Source organism: Pongo pygmaeus, chromosome 20 (assembly GCF_028885625.2).
Source record: "Pongo pygmaeus isolate AG05252 chromosome 20, NHGRI_mPonPyg2-v2.0_pri, whole genome shotgun sequence".
NCBI lineage: Eukaryota > Metazoa > Chordata > Mammalia > Primates > Hominidae > Pongo > Pongo pygmaeus.
This window is the reverse complement of record NC_072393.2, coordinates 16,497,970-16,517,457: the sequence shown is the minus strand read 5'-3', so window position 1 is coordinate 16,517,457 and position 19,488 is coordinate 16,497,970. Positions and strand designations below refer to the sequence as shown.

General features: G+C 48.3%; 1 protein-coding gene across 2 annotated transcripts in view; it reads right to left on the bottom strand.

Moving 5' to 3' along the window:
• Positions 1-2,799: 2,799 nt before the first annotated feature.
• TPM4 (tropomyosin 4) overlaps positions 2,800-19,488 on the bottom strand; it is a 35,662-nt gene continuing 18,973 nt past the window's right edge. For both annotated transcript variants that reach the window (XM_054465846.2, XM_054465849.2), the window contains 6 exons: positions 19,290-19,407; positions 17,735-17,805; positions 16,707-16,782; positions 12,251-12,313; positions 12,096-12,165; positions 2,800-4,546 (listed from right to left, as the gene is read on the bottom strand). In XM_054465846.2, coding sequence (XP_054321821.1) covers positions 4,464-4,546; positions 12,096-12,165; positions 12,251-12,313; positions 16,707-16,782; positions 17,735-17,805; positions 19,290-19,407 — 481 coding nt within the window. In that variant the 3' untranslated portion in view covers positions 2,800-4,463. The remainder of the gene's footprint in view (positions 4,547-12,095; positions 12,166-12,250; positions 12,314-16,706; positions 16,783-17,734; positions 17,806-19,289; positions 19,408-19,488) is intronic.

Here is a 19,488-nt window from a genome sequence, read left to right as displayed (position 1 = left end):
GATTTTCACCATGTTGGCCAGGCTGGTCTCAAACTCCTGAATTCAAGTGATCTGCCCGCCTCGGCCTCCCAAAATATTGGGATTACAGGTGTCAGCCACCGTGCCCAGCCAGTTATTTATTTTTTATTAATTTATTTTTGGAGAATGGGGTCTTGCTATATTGCCCAAGCAGGTCTCGAACTCCTGGCTGGGCTCAAGTTATCCTCCCTCGTCTCTGCCTGCTGTTTTTTTTTTTTTTTTTTTTTTTTAAGACAGAGTTTTGCTCTTGTTGCCAAGGCTGGAGTGCAGTGGCAGGAACTCAGCTCACGGCAACCTCCACCTCCCAGGTTCAAGTGATTCTCCTGCCTCAGCCTCCCGAGTAGCTGGGATTACAGGCATGCACCACCACACCCGGCTAATTTTGTATTTTTAGTAGAGATGGGGTTTCTCCATATTGGTCAGGCTGATCTTGAACTCCCAACCTCAGGTGATCTGCCCGCCTCGGCCTCCCAAAGGGCTGGGATTACAGGCATGAGCCACCGTGCCCGGCCTGTTATTTTATTTTATTTTGTTTTATTTTTCAGACAGAGTCTTGATCTGTTGTCCAAGCTGGAGTGCAGTGGCACGATCTTGGTTCACTGCCACCTCTGCCTCTTGGGTTCAAGCAATTCTCCTGTCTCAGCCTCCCAAGTAGCTGGAATTACAGACGTGCGCCACCACGCCTGGCTAATTTTTGTATTTTTAGTAGAGACAGGGTTTCACCAAGTCGGCCAGGGTGATCTCCAACTCCTGACCTCAGGTGATCTGCCTGTCTGTGATCTCAGATGATCTGCCCGCCTAGGCTTCCCAAAGTGCTGGGATTACAAGCGTGAGCCACAGCGCCCGGCTTGTTATTTTTTCGATAACAGAAAGTTGCCTGCAGACTCCATTAATGTTTTAAAGGCTTTCATTTCTCTTTCTGATTCACTGCCTCCCCTCCTCAAAAGAAGATCTTGAGGCAAAATATCAAAATTCAGGTAGTGAAACTGTAGTGATCTTTGACACTCTGTTCTAAGTTCTCTGCCATCCAGCGAGCTAAGTTTTAAGATTACTTCTTTCGAATCACTTCTTCCCTCGTATTTCATGGCAACCTGTACTGAATTATTGAAACCTTTTCCTAACTGGGCTCCCTGCCTTAGTCCACCCCAATGCTAGACCTTCTCGAAGATGAATGCTAAGTGGATTTTCCTAATGTATTGCTTGACTTGTTTCCTCCAGTCTTTTGTTTTTTTTTTTTTTAGATGGAGTCTTGCTCTGTCACTCAGTCTGGAGTGCAGTGGTTTGATCTCGGCTCACTGCAACCTCCGCCTCCTGGGTTCAAGCGATTCTCCTGCCTCAGCCTCCCGAGTAGCTGGGATTACAGGTGCGTGCCACCATGCCCGGTTAATTTTTTGTATTTTTAGTAGAGATGGGGTTTCACCCTGTTAGCCAGGATGGTCTTGATCTCCTCGTGATCCACCCGTCTCGGCCTCTCAAAGTGCTGGGATTACAGGTGTGAGCCACCGCACCCGGCCTCTTCCAGTCTTTTTAGTCTTTATTTTTTATTTTTGGAGACAGAGTCTTGCTCTGTTGCCCAGGCTGAAGTGCAGTGGCATGATCTCAGCTCACTGCAACCTCCAGCTCCTGGGTTCAAGTGATTCTCCTGCCTCAGCCTCCGGAGTAGCTGGGATTACAGGTGTGCACCCAGCTAGTTTTTGTATTTTTAGTAGAGACGGGGTTTCACCATGTTGCCCAGGCCGGTCTTGAACTCCTGAGCTCAAATGATCCACCTGCCTCAGCCTCCCAAAGTGCTGGGATGACAGGCGTGAGCCACCACACCCGGCCTCCTCTAGTCTTTAGTGGCTCTCCACTCCTGACTAAATTAAGTTCAGGCTGTCATCAGTGTGGGCTCAGCCTACCTTCCAGCTTTTCTGCTTCTGCTTTGCTTTATTTATTTACTTATTTTGAGACAGGGTCTTGCTCAAAGACGGTCCCCCAGGCTGGAGTGCACTGGCCAATCATAGCTCACTGCATCCTCTGCCTCCTGGGCTCAAGCGATCCTTCTTCCTCAGCCTCTCGAGTAGCTGGGACTTATAGGCATGCGTCACCACACCCCACTAATTTGTGTGTGTGTGTTTGAGACAGAGTCCCACTCTGTCACCTGGGCTGGAGTGCAGTGGCGCGATCTCGGCTCACTGCGACCTCTGCCTCCTGGGTAGCTGGGATTATAGGTGTGCACCACCATGCCCAGCTCATTTTTGTGTTTTTAGTAGAGATGGGGTTTCACAATGTTGGCCAGGCTGGTCCTGAACTCCTGGCCCTAAGTGGTCTGCCTGCCTCGGCCTCCCAAAGTGCTGGGATTACAGGTGTAATCTGGCCACTGCACCTGGCGAAATTTTTGTTATTTTTTTATAGACTCACTATGGGTCTCACTATGGTGCCCATTGCTGGTCTGCTTTCCTTTATATGTGTAACTCAGAAAGCCTTAGCCAGGCAGGTCTTCCTAACTCAGGCAACAGAGATGATCTTCCCTGCTCTTATCTCTTAAAATCCTATTCGTTCTTCACACCCTGGCTCAGGAAGGGTAGGGGATAAGGAAGGCCAGGAGTTTTCCAGTGACCGAGGCTGAGTGCTCTCGCCTGCAATGAGATTGTAATATCCTTGTATCATGAAGTCACAGCATAAAGCAAATAGATAACCTTGTCTACATTCTTGGCTCTGCTATTTTCCCTTTCCATCCCTTTAACATTTGTTGAACCAAAATGCTCTGTGTACCCCCACACATTCTAAAATTCACACAAATTGTAGTTTATGTAAAAATTTATTTGACCAAAATGTAGAAAAAGTGATACTATTACATATGATACAGTTGCAAGAATCTAAAGTAAAGTGTGGATTTTATTCCATTGCACAATTTGCTAGTGTATTTCCTGGGTAGTGTGGTGCTGAATAAATAGGAGTGGGGTGGTGGGGTGGGGTGGGTAAGGGATTCAGATGAGCCAGAAGCAGGGTGATTTTTAGTCGGAATTGTAAACTTTAGTCGGCCCCCACACGCTGCTGGGGAATGTGGAATGTTCCAGCTCTGAGATGTTAACTGAGAAAAGAGAAGTCAAACAAAGCCGATACATGCAGCCCTGTCTACAGAATCCTTCATTATCCAGTTTAATCAGGAGTTTCTTGGTCTTTTATTAACTTGGTCCCAAAGAAGGAATTCAAGTCCTAGATAAGTAAATCTTCAATTTGCTATTCCCTGAAGTATGGAAATGAAGTTGGGCCAATTTTTAATCTCTGCTGCCAGAGAGACCCTTTCTGCTAATAGATAAAAACTCTTTTGCTCAACTTAGTAATGACTTGTAGTCTTTTGGATATGGCTGATCTGAATTGGACTGAACTCCACCATATTCCTGCTGAGTGGGTCATTACTGGAATGAGACATTTGCTCTTCAGAGAACAACTTTATTTTTATTTTTTCTTGAGATGGAGTCTCAATCTGTCGACCAGGCTGGAGTGCAGTGGTGCGATCTCGGCTCACTGCAATCTCCACTTCCTGGGTTCAAGCGATCCTCCTGCCTCAGCCTCCTGAGTAGCTGGGACTACAGGCAGGCGTCACCATAGTTTTTGTATTTTTAGTAGAGGCATGGTTTCGCCATGTTGGCTGGGCTGGTCTCGAACTCCTGACCTCAAGTGATCTGTCCTGGCCTCCCAAAGTGTTGGGATTACAGGCGAAAGCCACTGCGCCCGGACAGGGAACAATTTTAGAATGAAGGAAATATGCAAAAGAACATCACATCAAGGATCTATTAATTACCATCTATTAATTACTATATGTGGGTAATTATGACTATTTCCCAAGCATTCTACATTGACTGCTTGAGAGGATGTTTGTTCTGCATGGTGGAGTGTGGAGAAGGGCCAGGATTCTTAGGTTAATCTATCTGTGGGTTATGACTTCCCACAATAGCCACCCCCGGCCCCCACCAGCCCTTTTATTGGCTCTGGATGGAAAATCCCTACCCATGTGATAGTCCCTGGTCTCTCCTATAGTTTGACCAACAGTTGACCCAAAAGGTTATGGTCTTCAGCGTTTTAATTATATCCACGACTAGATACTGGGGTCTGTGTTCTTCAAAGTGTGGGACTGCCTATTCTCCCAGGAACCAAATGGCCTCCATCTTAAGAAAGTATGCTTACTAGGAAATACCCTGCCTACCTTAGGAATAAATGCAACTTACGGAAAAACTAAGAGAGCTGAAAAAGCTGGTGCCATTTGAAAAAAAAAGGGAAGGAATGAGATTTAACTGGTGCTCAAAGCTTCTCTGATACAAAATATTTGGTCATGTATTCATAATTTGCTTGACATTTCCAGCAAAGCGAAGATGGCAATAACAAAAGGAACTTCTTACAAGAGAAGAGAAAGACCCACGGAGCTCCGGAGTTTCTGTTGGAACAAGACTCTTCTGTTTTGCTTATATACAGTTAAGTTCATTTAGTGTCTGATCCAGTGTCTGATGTAAGCCCACGTTCTCTTCTTTGGCCTGGGCAAGTTTCTCTGGTGAGGATTAAGAGTACGGGGAAAGATAAATTAATAAGCATCTTTGTCAAATGAAAGAAAAACAAAGATTTCTTTTTTTTTTTCTTCTTGAGACAGGGTCTCACTCTGTCACCCAGGCTGGAGTGCAGTGGCGCGATCTTGGCTCACTGCAACCTCCGCCTCCCAGGCTCAAGCAATTCTCCTGCCTCAGCCTCCCGAGTAGCTGGGATTACAGACACGTGCCACAACCGCCTGGCTAATTTTTGTGTTTTTAGTAGAGATGGGGTTTCACCATGTTAGCCAGGCTGGTCTTGAGCTCTTGACCTCAAGTGATCCACCCACCTCGGCCTCCTAAAGTGCTGGGATTACAGGTGTGAGCCACCATGCCCAGCACCCCCCAAAGATTTCTAAACCTGAAACTGCCAGGGTGAAAGTCACAACAGAGAAAGTACTTTTTTTTTTTTGAGACAGGGTCTCACTCTGTTGTCCAGGCTGAAGTGCAGTGGCGTAATCACAAATCACCGTAGCCTTGACCTCCCTGGGCTCAGGTGATCCTCCCACTTCAGCCTCCCGTGTAGCTGGGACTGCAGGTGCATGCCACCACCTGGCCAATTTTTGCATTTTTTCTAGAGACAGGGTCTCACCATGTTACCCAGGCTGGTCTTGAGCTCCTGAGCTCAAGGAACCCATCTGCTCAGCCTCCCAAAGTGCTGGGATTACAGGTGGGTTATAGCCGCCACACCTGTCCAGTACTTTATATTTTTAATTACAGCAGAACATCACAGAATACTAAGCAACAAGCATCAAATTTGGGAGTCACAGTTATAAGATAAAATGCAGGGTGCTCAGTTAAATTGAATTTCAGATAAACCACAAATACTATTTTAGTGTAAGTAGATCTCAAATGTTGCATGAGATGTACTTATGCAAGAGATATACTTATGATTAAAAAATTATTCATTGCTTATCTGAAATTCAGATTTAAGCTGGTGTCCTGTATTTTTCCTTGTGAACTCTGGTAACCCTTGAGTCAGAATACCTGAACTTAAGCTCCAGTTGTATCACTGAAGTAAGCATCTAACCTTCCTAGGTCTGTTTTCCCCATTTGTCAAATGGGGGTAACGATATCAATGCGTGGTATGAGGGTTATGATGAGGAATAAATGAGAAATACTTCAGAACCTATGACGTGCTACATGAAGATAAGATTTCAGTCCTAGATATGTGGGACTTAATATAAATTTCCACCCAAGTGCTAGTTAATTAGCCCCTGAGCCTTTGATAGTTAAATCTAATCCTGTAACCCATCTTTCCTTCGGAGCTTCTGGGAATGGCTGTTTAAATTATACACATAATTGTGTAACTGTTTACATATCCAGGAGAATGGAGACAAACCCCAGGTAAATGTGAAATTTAAGCCATTCTACAGGCATGTTATTAAGTGACTGAGCTGATGAAACAATTTAAATTAAAAAAGAAAGAGAGAGAGAAAAAATACGCCATTTAGAGCTATGCGTGACAGAGCACGAGAGAGAACTTAGTTTGCAGTAAGTGATGGCTGATAAGGGACAAGGCCAAGACTCATTAAAATGCTGGGGGAAAGCAAAATGCCTCATAAAATGTGATATCATCAACCTGGAAATTTACAGAAAGAAAAAAATGACTGCAGAAGATAGCAGCCTTTCTTATTTATTTATTTTTAAACAGGGTCTTGCTCTGTTGCCCAGGCTGGAGTGCAGTGGCATGATCATAGCTCACTGCAGCCTTGACCTCCTGGGCTCAAGTGATCTTCCTACCTCAGCCTCCCAAGTAGCTGGGACTACAAGTGCGCGCCACTACACCCAGCCAAGTCTTGTATTTTTAGTACAGATGGGGTTTCACCATGTTGCCCAAGCTGGTCTCATGCAATCCACCCACCTTGGCCTCCCAAAGTGCTGGGATTACTGGCATGAGACACCATGGATCCTTGATGTAAGGAGTTCGAGACCAGCCTGGCCAACATGGCGAAACCCCATCTCTACTTAAAAATACAAAAAATTAGCCGGGTGTGGTGGCGCACACCTGTAATCCCAGCTACTCAGGAGGCTGAGGCAGGAGAATCACTTGAACCCGGGAGGCGGAGGTTGCAGTAAGCCGAGATTGCGTCACTGCACTCCAGCCTGGGTAACAGAGTGGGACTCCATCACACACACACACACACACACACACACACACACACACACACACACAGTCAAGTGACTATGACCACACACACACACACACACACACACACACACACACAGTCAAGTGACTATGACCTGGGAGGATTCTATCAGACAGATCAGTGACCTGGGCCTATCCAGTCTGGGTGAGTAGATGTTAACTGAATGCTGACTATGTTGTACGAGCCAGTTTCTCCATTATCTCATTTAATCCTCATAACAGAGATATCACCTTTATTTTGCAGAAAACCTAAGCAGCTTGTTCACGTTGGCATGGTTAAAGTAGTAGAGCTAGGATTTTAAACCCTGGTCTCTTTATTTTTTTTTAATTAAAAAAATTTTTAAAAATAAAATATTATGAATAATTTTAGAGATGGGGTCTTGCCATGTTGCCCAGGTTGGTCTGAAACTCCTGAGCTCAAGTGATCCGCCTGCCTTGGCCTCCCAAAGTGCTGGGATTACAAGTGTGAGCCACTGCACTGGGCCTTAAACCCTGGTCTCTTGACTACAAATCCTGACTTCGCTTCATCTTGTCACTCAGATGCTTTAGCATCTATTTTGTTATTAGGTCTGAGATAAAATGACTTTCCCTGAAAGTGTTAATTGCCCTTGAGAATCACGACAAGGCTCAGACTATCAACAGATAGTGTAGACCTCCATAGCGCTAATTTCTTTTCTTTTCTTTTTTTTTTTAAGGCGGAGTCTCACTCTGTCGCCCAGGCTAGAGTACAATGGTGCGACCTTGGCTCACTGCAAGCTCCGCCTCCCAGGTTCAAGTGATTGATTTTCCCACCTCAGCCTCCCCAGTAGCTGGGAATACAGGCCCCCATGACCATGCCCGGCTAATTTTTGCATTTTTAGTAGAGACAGGGTTTCACCATGTTGACCAGGTTGGTCCTGAACTACTGACCTCAAGTGACCTGCCTGCCTTGGCCTCCCAAAGTGTTGGGATTACAGGCGTGAGCCACCGTGCCCGGCCATAGCACTAATCTCTGAAATTCCACTTATGTGCTTAGGTAGGTAGAATAACTGGATGGACAGGCTGCATAGTTACTTCAAAGGGTGGAGTCCAGAAATGCCTGGAGAAATTCCAGGGACAAACACACAGACTTCAAACAAAAACCAGCCCCCTACACAGTCTGTAATCTTTCCAAAGGCATATATATGGCAATGTGTGAGGGGAATGGTTTTTGCAGAAGTTCAGGATGGACGGCAGTTAGGAGCAGGGAGAGGCCGAGGGTGGAAAGGTGGAGGTGGTTTAGGGGAGGTGCATTTTGGAGGAATGAATGAATAGAGAGAGTAATGGGGACAGAGCTTCCCACCTGGACAAAAAAATAGGATGAGGAATAACAATGGATACCGAAAATTCAGGATCTAGTTGGAGATTTTCATGCCATTTCCAGGTTCAAGGGGTAGTCTGGAAGATGTGGCTTGAACATCTAAATGTCAATTATCTGTGATAATGTGAGGTGGTAGTGGTGGTAGGATGCAGGGGAGAACCAGATGGACTATTTGAAATTTTGGGACAAATTGGTGTGTTTTTGATCATTAGAAAAGCATAGCTTGGGCCGGGTGCAGTGGCTCACACCTGTAATCCCAGCACTTTGGGAGGCCGAGGCAGGTGGATCACCTGAGGTCAGGGGTTCGAAACCAGCCTGGCCAACATGGTGAAACCCTGTCTCTACTAAAAATACAAAATTAGCCAGGCATGGTGGCGCATGCCTGTAATCCCAGCTACTTGGGAGGCTGAGGCACGAGAATTGCTTGAACCTGTGAGGCAGAGGTTGCAGTGAGCAGAGATGGCGCCACTGCACTTCAGCGTGGGCAACAAGAGCAAAACTCCATCTCAAAAAGAAAAAAAAAAAAAAAAAAAAAGCAAAGCATAGCCTGGGCCGGGCACAGTGGCTCACGCCTGTAATCCCAGCACTTTTGGAAGCTGAGGTGGGCGGATCAGTTGAGGCCAGGAGTTTGAGACCAGCCTAGCCAACATGGTGAAACCCCATCTCTACTGAAAGTACAAAAATTAGCTGAGTGTGGTGGTCCGCGACTGTAATCCCAGCTACTCGGGAGGCTGAGGCATGAGAATCACTTGAATCCAGCAGGCGGAGGTTGCAGTGAGCCAAGATGGCGTCACTGCACTCCAGCCTGGGCCACAGAGTGAGACCCTGTCTCAGCGAAAAAAAAAAAAAAAAAAAAAAAGAGTGACCCTGTTTTCTCCATATCCCTCATGTCGGAAAAAGCATGACCTTTTATTACCCACAGGTCAACCTTAAGAGATATTCTAAACTAAAGCAAGGTTCCTGTTATAACTAACTGAAATATGAATGGAGATTGATGTTAGTGTCTCAGGCAATTTTGGAATTCGGGAAAGAATTCTAAATTCATTCCTTCTGACGTCACAGCACTTTCCCTGTTCACGGAGGCCCATTCACTCCTTGTACAGTCAGTTTTCTAAGGGCAGGGCGTGGAGGTGAACTTCCTCCCAGGACTGGGAGCAGGATGAACAGTGAAGAGTGAAGCCACGGGAAGCCCCAGTCACCACACTCACAGTGTAACACAGAGAAAAGACACAAGAAAAGGAGGAAATGGAGATCAAAATGTCACTGCTGCTATTTGAATCTGTAGCTCAAGCCCCATTCAAGGGGAGCCTCATTTTTGACACAGGCTTGCTGGTTTTTCCAAATCCCTGTTGACTCTTAAGCTGCCTAAGCGGTTTATAAGGATGAGTCTCCATTCACAACAATTTCTATTTAAGGAAAAACCAATGGGGCTGGGCTCGGTGGCTCATGCCTGTAATTGCAGCACCCTGGGAGGGTGAGGTGGGCAGACTGCCTGAGCCCAGGAGTTCAAGACCAGCCTGGGCAACATAGTGAAACCCTCCCGTTTCTACAAAAAGCACAGAAATGGCCGGGCGCGGTGGCTCATGCCTGTAATCCCTGCACTTTGGGAGGCCAAGGCGGGCAGATCACCAGGTCAGGAGTTTGAGACCAGCCTGGCCAACATGGTGAAACCCTGTCTCTAATAAAAATCCAAAAAAAAAAACTAGCTGGGTGTGGTGGTGCATGCCTGTAATCTCAGCTACTTGGAAGGCTGAGGCAGGAGAATTGCTTGAACCCGGGAGGCAGAGGTTGCAGTGAGCCGAGATTGCGCCACTGCACTCCAGCCTGGGTGACATAGCGAGACTCCGTCTCAAAAAAAAAAAAGTACAAAAATTAGCCTTGTGTAGTGGTGCACACCTGTAGTTCCAGCTACTTGGGAGGTCGAGGTGGGAGGATAGCTTGAGCCTTGTAGGTGGCGGTTGCAGTGAACTATGATGGTGTCACTGCACTCCAGCCTGGGTGACAAAGCGAGACCCTGTCTCAAAACAGAAAAACACTATTGGCATGCAGATGCTGTTAGCTAACAGCGGTATCTGAGAGCACATGCCCAGCTCGCTTTTGTTTTCACGTCTTCAGAAAAGCATCCTGTAGGCATAATTTTCTTTTTGTGATAAGCTTTTCATTTGTGAGGGAGAGAGGCTAACCACCCACTTTGTGTTTCAGGCTGTGGTTAAGGGCACACAGCTACAGCTCAAAGGCAGCAAGTGGAGAAAATGAGAATGAGGGGGCATGAAGAGGAGGACTGCCCGTCTTTATTTCGGTTGTAGAGTCACAGACACATCAGAAGGCTCTGACGTTCAAACCAGGAGGCAGGCCACCGGAGCTCCTAGAAGCCCACAGGGGCGTAGGAGGCACCATGTGAGAAGGACAGAGGGCAGCGACCTGGCTGCCTCTTAGAGAGAGGTCATGTCGTTGAGAGCGTGGTCCAGTTCCTCGCTGATAGCTTTGTACTTGAGCTTCTGAGCGTATAACTCATCTAGAGGGCGGAGGTCCCCAGGGAGACAGTTCAGAAGAAGTACAGGGGACAGAAGGCAAGGGTCGGAATGGAGTGCCACAGATGAACCACAAGAGGAAGAAAAAAAAACGTGAGCAAACAAAGCACAGACTAGGAGAAAGTTGTGTTCCACGTGAAACAGATGAAGAAAACCAAAGATCTATGGAGTGATCTCTAAGTGGTTTGAGGTTCTGCAGGGGGATTAGCCACAATGAAGCTTCAAAACAGTGGTAACCAGAAGTGACAGAGCTTCCCCCCACTAGTCCCCACCCCTCAGTTTATTTCGGATTTCCAATGACGTCACCCTGTCCAAAGGTCGTATTTTGGAATGGGGCACTTTCCCTTATATGGGAACCTCACTTCCCCAAAAAAACATTGGAACACATGGTCTGAAGAATGTGTCCTTTCTGGGTGGGATGGGCAGTTTGGAAGATTCGATTTGAACCCCGAGATTCTGGAATTTCTGAGGCTGAATGTTAAACACTGGAACTCTTGAAGAAATTCTGGGAGATGTGGGCCCCAGACTTGCAGACTAGAGTCTTTATTGCAGTCCCTACACTTTCTGTATTTCTGTTTTTTTTTTTTTTTTTTTAATACTATGCTAAGCTTTGAGCTCCCTGGGACAGAGCTTCTGCAAAAATGCAAGGCATGTAAAAAAAAATGCAAGGCATCTATCAGAAATGAGCAAACAGAAGGAAATTGTGAAGATTTTTTTTTTTGAGACGGAGTCTGGCTCTGTCACCCAGGCTCCTGGAGAGCTGTGGCGTGATCTTGGCTCACTGCAACTTCCGCCTCCTGGGTTCAAGCGATTCTCCCTGCCTCAGCCTCCCTAGTAGCTGCGATTACAGGCGTGCACCACCACACCCGGCTAATTTTTTCTATTTTTGGTAGAGATGGGGTTTCACCGTGTTGGCCAGGTTAGTCTCAAACTCCTATCTCAAGTGATCCACCCGCCTCGGCCTCCCAAAGTGCTGGGATTACAGGCTTGAGCCACTGCGCCTGGCCTGAGAATTTTTATTTATTATTAATATTTTTTTAATGAGAGAGAGCCATACTTGTTTCTCTATACTTGCTCATGGGACTAACTAAGCAGAGATATTTTACCTCCTGAAAGTGGCAATTCAATTAGCCAGGTGTGGCGGCGCACGCCTGTAGTCCCAGCTACCTGGGAGGCTGAGGCAGCAGAATCACTTGAACCCAGGAGGCAGAGGTTGCAGTGAGCTGAGATGGCCTCACTGCACTCCATCCAGCCTGGGAGACAGAGCCAGACTCCATCTCAGAAAAAAAAAAAAAAAAGGCCATTCAAGCCTGAATGATTTGCATTATCCTATTCCAGTGTTCCAGGACATCCAGATGTGACATCGCTACACGCTTTACTTTCCTAAGGCAAACAAGGCCCAACCCAGCCCCTCCACAAACATTCCCCAACTGTCCGTGGATGTGTCCCAGAGGGTGAGGCAGGGCAAGGCAAACATTTAGATGGTAACCTCATACCTTCCAGGTCATCAATTGTCTTTTCCAGTTTTGCAACTGTTCTCTCTGCAAATTCAGCACGGGTCTCAGCCTAGATAAGAAGAAAGGAGTTACTATCATGGCTTCAGGACCAGCCCCAGGAGAAACCAGAGCTCGTTGGGTGCAACCACACTCACCTCTTTCAGTTTGTCAGACAGAAGTTTAATTTCTTCTTCATATTTGTCCTCCTTTTCAGAATACTGTGGGAGAAACCAAAACACTGCTTTAAGAAAAGGAGGCCCAGCCGGGCATGGTGGCTCATGCCTGGAATCCTGGCACTTTGGGAGCCTGAGGCTGGTGGATCACAGGGTCAGGACTTCGAGACCAGCCTGGCCAACATGGTGAAACCCTGTCTCTACTAAAAATACAAAAATTAGCCAGGCGTGGTGGCACGCACCTGTAGTCCCAGCTACTGGGGAGGCTGAGGCAGACGACTCGCTCGAACCTGGGAGGCGGAGGTTGCAGTGAGCCGAGATCATGCCACTGCACTCCAGCCTGGGTGACAGAGCAAGACTCCATCTCAAAAAAGCAAAACAAAACAAAACAAAAAAACAAAAAAAAAAAGAAAAATAAAGAAAGAAAAGGAGGGCTGGGTGTGGTGGCTCTCACCTGTGATTCCAGTGTTTTGGGGGACCAGAGTGGGAGGATTACTTGAGCCCAGGAATTTGAGACCAATCTGGGTCACATAGTGAGACCCCGTCTCTACAAAGAATTTAAAAATTAGCCAGTCATGGTGGTAAGCACCTGTAGTCCCAGCTAATGGGGACGCTGAGGAGGGAAGATGGCTTGAACCCTGGAATTCAAGGCTGCAGAGAGCTCTGATTGGACCACTACACTCTAGCCTGGGCAACAGGACAGGACCCCATCTCAAAAAAAAAGAAGGAGGAAGAAGCATAAAAAGAAGTAAGCAGGCCAGGCACGGTGGCTCACGCCTGTAATCCCAGCACTCTGGGAGGCCAAGGCGGGTGGATCGCTTGAGGTCAGGAGTTCGAGACCAGCCTGGCTAACATGGCGAAACCCTATCTTTACTAAAAATACAAAAATTAGCCAGGTGTGGTGGTGGGTGCCTGTAATCCCAGCTACTCAGGAGGCTAAGGCATGAGAATTGCTTAAACCCAGGAGGTGGAGGCTGTAGTGAGGCCAGATGTGCCACTGCACTCCAGCGTGGGCGACAGAGCGAGACTCCATCTCAAAAAGAAAAAAAAAAGTAGGCAGAGTAGAGGCAGGCACCTTTCCCCAGCAGAAGAAATATGTGTGAAATGCGGAGGATGTGGGGGACAGTCCTCTAGGATGGTATTGATCAGAAGGCCTGAACTGATAACTTGAGATAAAAAGTATGGCGAAGAAAGGGAGATAACTGGGAATCTGTTACTCAAGGCCCCCTCTGTATTTCCAACCCCATTCTCCACCACCTTCCCCAGGGTGACAGGCATTCCCTGATCATAATCTGTGGACTCCTGAGTCCCAGTCCCTGTCTGTGAATGCACCCTTTAGCACGGAATGTTCCCCTCCCCATAATGACCCATCGGAAATTATACTTTTCTTTCCTATTTTTTTTTCTTTCAGACAGAATCTTGCTCTGTAGCCCAGGCTGGAGTGCAGTGGTACGATCTCGGCTCACTGTGACTTGCGACTTCTGCCTCCCAGGCTGAAGCAATTCCCCTGACTCAGCCTCCCAAGTAGCTGGGCCTACAGGCGCCCACCACCATGCCCAGCTAATTTTTGTTATTTTTAGTAAAGATGGGGTTTTGCCACGATGGCCAGCCAGGCTGGTCTCGAACTCCTGACCTCAGGTGATCTGCCTGCCTCGGCCTCCCAATAATAATTAACACTTATTATTAGCTGCTTACCATGGGCCAGACATAGTTAATGACATCACAGCCTGGTATCTGTAATCACATTTTATAGGGGAGGAAAGGGTCTCAGAAAGGTGAAATTATTTTGCCTATGGTCACATGGCTATTAAGTGATCAAGTCATGACTGAAGCCTGACTCTGGAGTGCAGTGGGGCAATCTTGGCTCAATGCAACCTCCACCCTCCGGGCTCAAGTGATCCTCTCACCTCAGCCTCCCGAGTGGCTGGGATCACAAGCATGCGCCACCATGCCCAGTTAGTTTTTGTATTTTTGGTAGAGACGGGATCTCTCCATGTTGCCCAGGCTGGTCTCGAACTTCTGAGCTCAAGCGATCATCCCACCTCGGCTTCCTAAAGTGCTGGGATTACAGTCATGAGCCACCGTGCTGGACCTACAGCTGTTTTAAATGTCGCCTCCTCAGTGACACCGTTCACAATCTACCAAGGTCCCTCTATTGTATTCCCAAAGCACTCTGTGACTTTGTCAATCCCTTCCACTAGACTAGACTCTGAGCTCTTCAAAAGCAGATGCCAGGCTGGGCACAGTGGCTCCCGCCTATAATCCCAGCCCTTTGGGAGGCCGAGGTGGGTGGATCACTTGAGGTCAGGAGTTTGAGACCAGCCTGGCCAACATGGTGAAACTCCGTCTCTACTAAAAATACAAAAATTAGCTGGGTGTGGTGTGTGCGCCTGTATTCCCAGTTACTCAGGAGGCTGAGGCAGGAGAATTGCTTGAGCCTAGGAGGTGGAGATTGCAGTGAGCCGAGATCGCACCTCTGCACTCCAGCCTGGGCGACAGAGCAAGGCTCCATCTCAAAACAAAACAAAACAAAAAAAAGCAGCTGCCGTATTAGTGGTGTTACATCTATCCCCCTGGCCCGGGGCAGTGTCTGGCACACACACACCGACTGCATGCCAGGGCTGGCACATATGGGAGACAGAGGCAGGTGGATCACTCGAGGCCAGGAGTTTGAGATCAGCCTGGGCAACATGGTGAAACACCGTCTCTACTAAAAAAAAAAAAAAAAAAAAAATTACACACACACACTACAGATATATGCCAGGCACAACGCTAGTACTAGGGACACAACTCTGAACAAGACGACATGGTTCCTGTCCTTACAACTTACAATCTAGCAAGGAAGGCATGCAATTAATGGAGTAACTATAATAAATGTAAGAAATCATAATGCCAGCAAAAGTATAGACAGGGCTACACAGGAGAGAAATACCTAACCTAGATGAGAAATCAGAGAAGGCCTCTCAGAAGTGATGTTTAAGCAGAAGCTCAAAGGATGAATAGGAGGCCAGGCTTGGCGGCCCACGCCTGTAATCCCAGCACTTTGGGAGGCCGAGGTGGGAGGATCACTTGAGGCCAGGAGTTCAAGACCAGCCTGGCCAACATGATGAAACCTCATCTCTACCAAAAATTAGAAAAATTAGCCGGGCACGGTGGCCCATGCCTGTAATCCCAGCACTTTGGGAGGCTGAGGTGGGAGGATCACTTGAGGCCAGGAGTTTAAGATCAGCCTGGGCAACATAGACTGTGCTCTATAAAAAAAAAAAAAATACAGTTTTGGAGTAGTGGCACATGCCTCCAAGTCCTAGCTACTCAGGAAGCTGAGGTGATAGGATTATTTAAGCCCAGGAGTTTGGGGCCTGCAGTGAGCTATGATCATGCCATTACACTCCAGCCTGGGCAACAGAGCAAGATCTCATCTCTAGGCCAGGTGCAGTGTGTCATGCCTGTAATCCCAGCACTTTGGGAGGGCGAGGCGGGCAGATCACTTGAGATCAGGAGTTCGAGACCAGCCTGGCCAACATGGTGAAATCTCGTCTCTACCAAAAATTATAAAAATTAGCGTGTAATCGAGAGGCTGAGGTGGGAGAATTGCTTGAACTTGGGGGTTGAAGGCTGCAGTGAGCTGAGATCACGCCACTTCACTCCAGCCTGGGTGACAGAGTGAGACCGTGTCTCAAAAAAAAAAAAAAAAAAAGGCTGAATAGGGGTTTATCAAACAAAAGGAAAGCCACACCCAGCTGAGTGAATAGCAGGTGGTGGCTGAGGTGGGAGGATCGCTTGAGCCTGGGAGTTCAAGGCTGCAATGAACTATGATCATGCCACTGAATTCCAGCCTGGGCAACAGAGCAAAGCTCTGTCTCAAAAAAAAAAAAAAAGAAAAAAAAAAAGTAGGGGGTGGAGGTGATGGGAGAACAAAGAATGTCTGTGAAACTGCAAAAGCAGGAGCAAGAATGAGGAAGAGGCTGGGAAATTCAGTGGGGTTCGGCCATGGAAGTGTGTCCTTTGTTCCCGATGTAGCTGCCACGTAGCGACTGCTTTGGGTGCTGTTTCAAACTAAAAAGCCCAATTCCACCTCTGATCATTGCTATACCTTTGAGATGGTATTTCTGGAGGAACCAGGGGAATCAGACGAGAGGGAGGCTCTGTATTTATTTATACGACTATGCTCAGATCTCGCTAAGAAGAGCCTCATGTTCTATCTCTATCCTCCTGAGATGGATATCAAAGATGGTGCTCAGACCCCATGGAAGAGGACCCAAGAGTGTGCAGGAGAAATCCAGCTCTTTCTGTAGGGGAAAAACCCTGGCTGCCAGGCACCAACGCTACTGTTAAATAAAGGTCAGATTCCCCATACCCTGACAGGCTCCTGCATCCCTCGGGAGAAGAAAAGAACAAAGTCCAGCAAGCCACCCTCCAGCTCAAGCCAACCACCAACCTTTTCAGATGCAGCCTCCAGAGATTTCAGATTGTTAGTAACATTCTTGAGTTCTTCTTCAAGGTCACCACATTTTCTGCACAAAGACAAAGGATTTTTGTGTCTTATCTTCCCTTACAGCCAGCAATAATAGCAATCTCCCTTACAATAAATTTTCAAAAGGAGAAACCTACACAGCCCCCCCGGGGGGGCGGGGCGCAGAAGGAATGTGGGTGGAAAATGTTAATGGATTTTTCTGCAGTGCGATACTATGGGCTTATCAAAGCCTTATCATACCAGGCAGAGGCGAGGCGTGCCCGAAGAGTATTTGGAGGGCTTGGAAAACACTCCTGGTCTTCTGCCAAGGGTGAGGCCGCAAGGACTTGTGAAATCTATGATTGATGAGGCCGACTCCGGAAGGTGTAAGAATGGGACCGAGGGCGAAGGCGGGCAGACAGCAATGAGAGTTTGCAGGGGACACTCCGGCAAGGAAGCCCGGAGTGGATTTGTGAAACCAGATCTCTCTCAGCCCTCCAGGATGCTCTGTGGGGCTGAATTCCTCACCGGGGCCAAGAGGACAGGCGTTTTGTTTTTCGGTGCTTGCTTGTGGGATTCTGGTTAAGCGTCTCACCTTCCCCCCAGGAATGTGTCACGGCCAAACACTGACAGGAGCAAAGCATTTACATACTGACCGGGGGAGCCTGCCTTCTGGAGCAGGTCAGTGTTCTGTTAAGATGGCACAGCCCCCTGAGATATCCTTTCTGGGAAAATGGGACTTCTGGGCTTCCCTGCTGCCTCCTGTCTCACTCCTATTTCCTCATATCTTTGCAGAAAGGGTCAACACGTGGGCAGTGCTTCCCACGGCAGTAAGAACAAGTCACCACCTCTCTTTGTCACGGAAGCCAAGAGAAAGGATGAGCCATGAGCCCCTGATGCCCATCTACTTGGACAGAGGCCCCTGCTCAGAGCCAATTCCCAACACAGCCAGCTTCCTCCCACTCCGCCCCAGGAACCGAGCCAGCCTCGCTCAGTCCTGTTCTGCCACTCACAGTTCAGACACCTCCGCACGCTCCTCTGCCCTCTCCAGCTCACCCTCCAGGATGACCAGCTTACGAGCTACCTGCAGAGACAGAAAGGCCCAGCTGAGCCTGATCCCCACCAGCCGTGTCCTCTCCCACCCACTGCAGACAGCCCCCAATGATGCCCCACCCAGACCCCTAGACCAGCTGCAACATGGGTTTTTCTGGTGGTTTTTTTTTTTTTTGTGGGGAGACGGAGTCTCCCTCTGTTGCCTAGGCTGGAGTGCAGTGGCGCAATCTGGGCTCACTGCAACCTCCACCTCCTGGGTTCAAGCGATTCTCCTGCCTCAGCCTTCCAAGTAGCTGGGACTACAGGCGTGTGCCACCACACCCAGCTAATTTTTGTATTTTCAGTCAAGACGGGGTTTCACCGTATTGGCCAGGATGGTCTTGAATTCCTGACCTCCTGATCCACCTGCCTCGGCCTCCCAGAGTGCTGGGATTATAGGCATGAGCCACCAAACCCGGCCTCTTTTTTATTTTTTTGAGACAGAGTCTCGCTCCATCACCCAGGCTGAACTGCAGTGGCTCAACCTTGACTCACTGCAACCTCCGCCTCCTGGGTTCAAGTGATTCTCCTGTCTCAGCCTCCCAAATAGCTGGGCTTACAGGCATGCGCCACCACGCCCGGCTAATTTTTGTTTTTGTAGAGACGGGGTTTCACCATGTTGGCCAAGCTGGTCATGAACTCCTGACCTCAGGTGATCTGCCTGCCTTGGCCTCCCAAAGTGCTGGGGTTACCGGCGTGAGCCACCATGCCCAGCCCCTTTTTATGTTTTTGACACAGGGTCTTGCTCTGTCTCTAAGGCTGGAGTGCAGTGGCGCGGTCAGAGCTCACTGCAGCCTTGACTTCCCAGGTTCAAGCGATCCTCCTGCCTCAGCCTCCCAAGTAGCTGGTACTACAGGTGCCCGCCACCACACCCAGCTAATTATTATTATTATTATTATTTTCAGAAATGGGGTCTCACTATGTTGCCCAGGCTGGTCTCAAACTCCTGGCCTCAGGTGATCCTCCCGCCTCAGTCAAAGTGCTGGGGGTTACAGGTATGAGCCACCGTGCCTGGCCTTTTGCTGGCGCTTCAACTCAAAGAGCCATCCTGGGGCCTGGAGGAAATCCTGATTCTCTTCTTCAGGCCCGAGAAGCGAGGCAGACAAGAGGCGGGAGGGAAGAGCCGAGCCATCGAGGGAGGCAAAGGAGGGCCTGAGCTTGCATGGTCTGAAACTCCATGGCTTGGGACCACAATCCTCCATTTTTGCCCAACTGTGCCAAAACTCCCAGCTAACGACACAAGTGAGCCGATCATTCGGTTTTCCCATTACGTTAGACAAGCGTCCGCGGCACTTTCTGGCATCGCGGGAGATAGTTTCCTAGCCAAGTGGTTGTCTCTGGACAAACATATGTTCACGCAGGAGGACAGCTGACCTAACCGAGAGCTTCCTTTCGTTGGCCCCGGCGTCCTCCCTATCTCAGCAGATGCATTTCCTCCCACCTCCTGCTGCGGCGCCATCTGCCAGCCCCACTCACCTCCTCGTATTTGCGGTCAGCCTCTTCCGCAATGTGCTTGGCCTCTTTGAGCTGCATCTCCTGAATCTCCATCTTCTCCTCATCCTTCATGGCCCGGTTTTCTATCACCTTCATTCCTCTGCAAGGAGCAATCTCATCAGGACGGCCGTTCACTCACACCCCTCCACCCACCTCTCATCTGTCTTTTCCTTCAGACGGA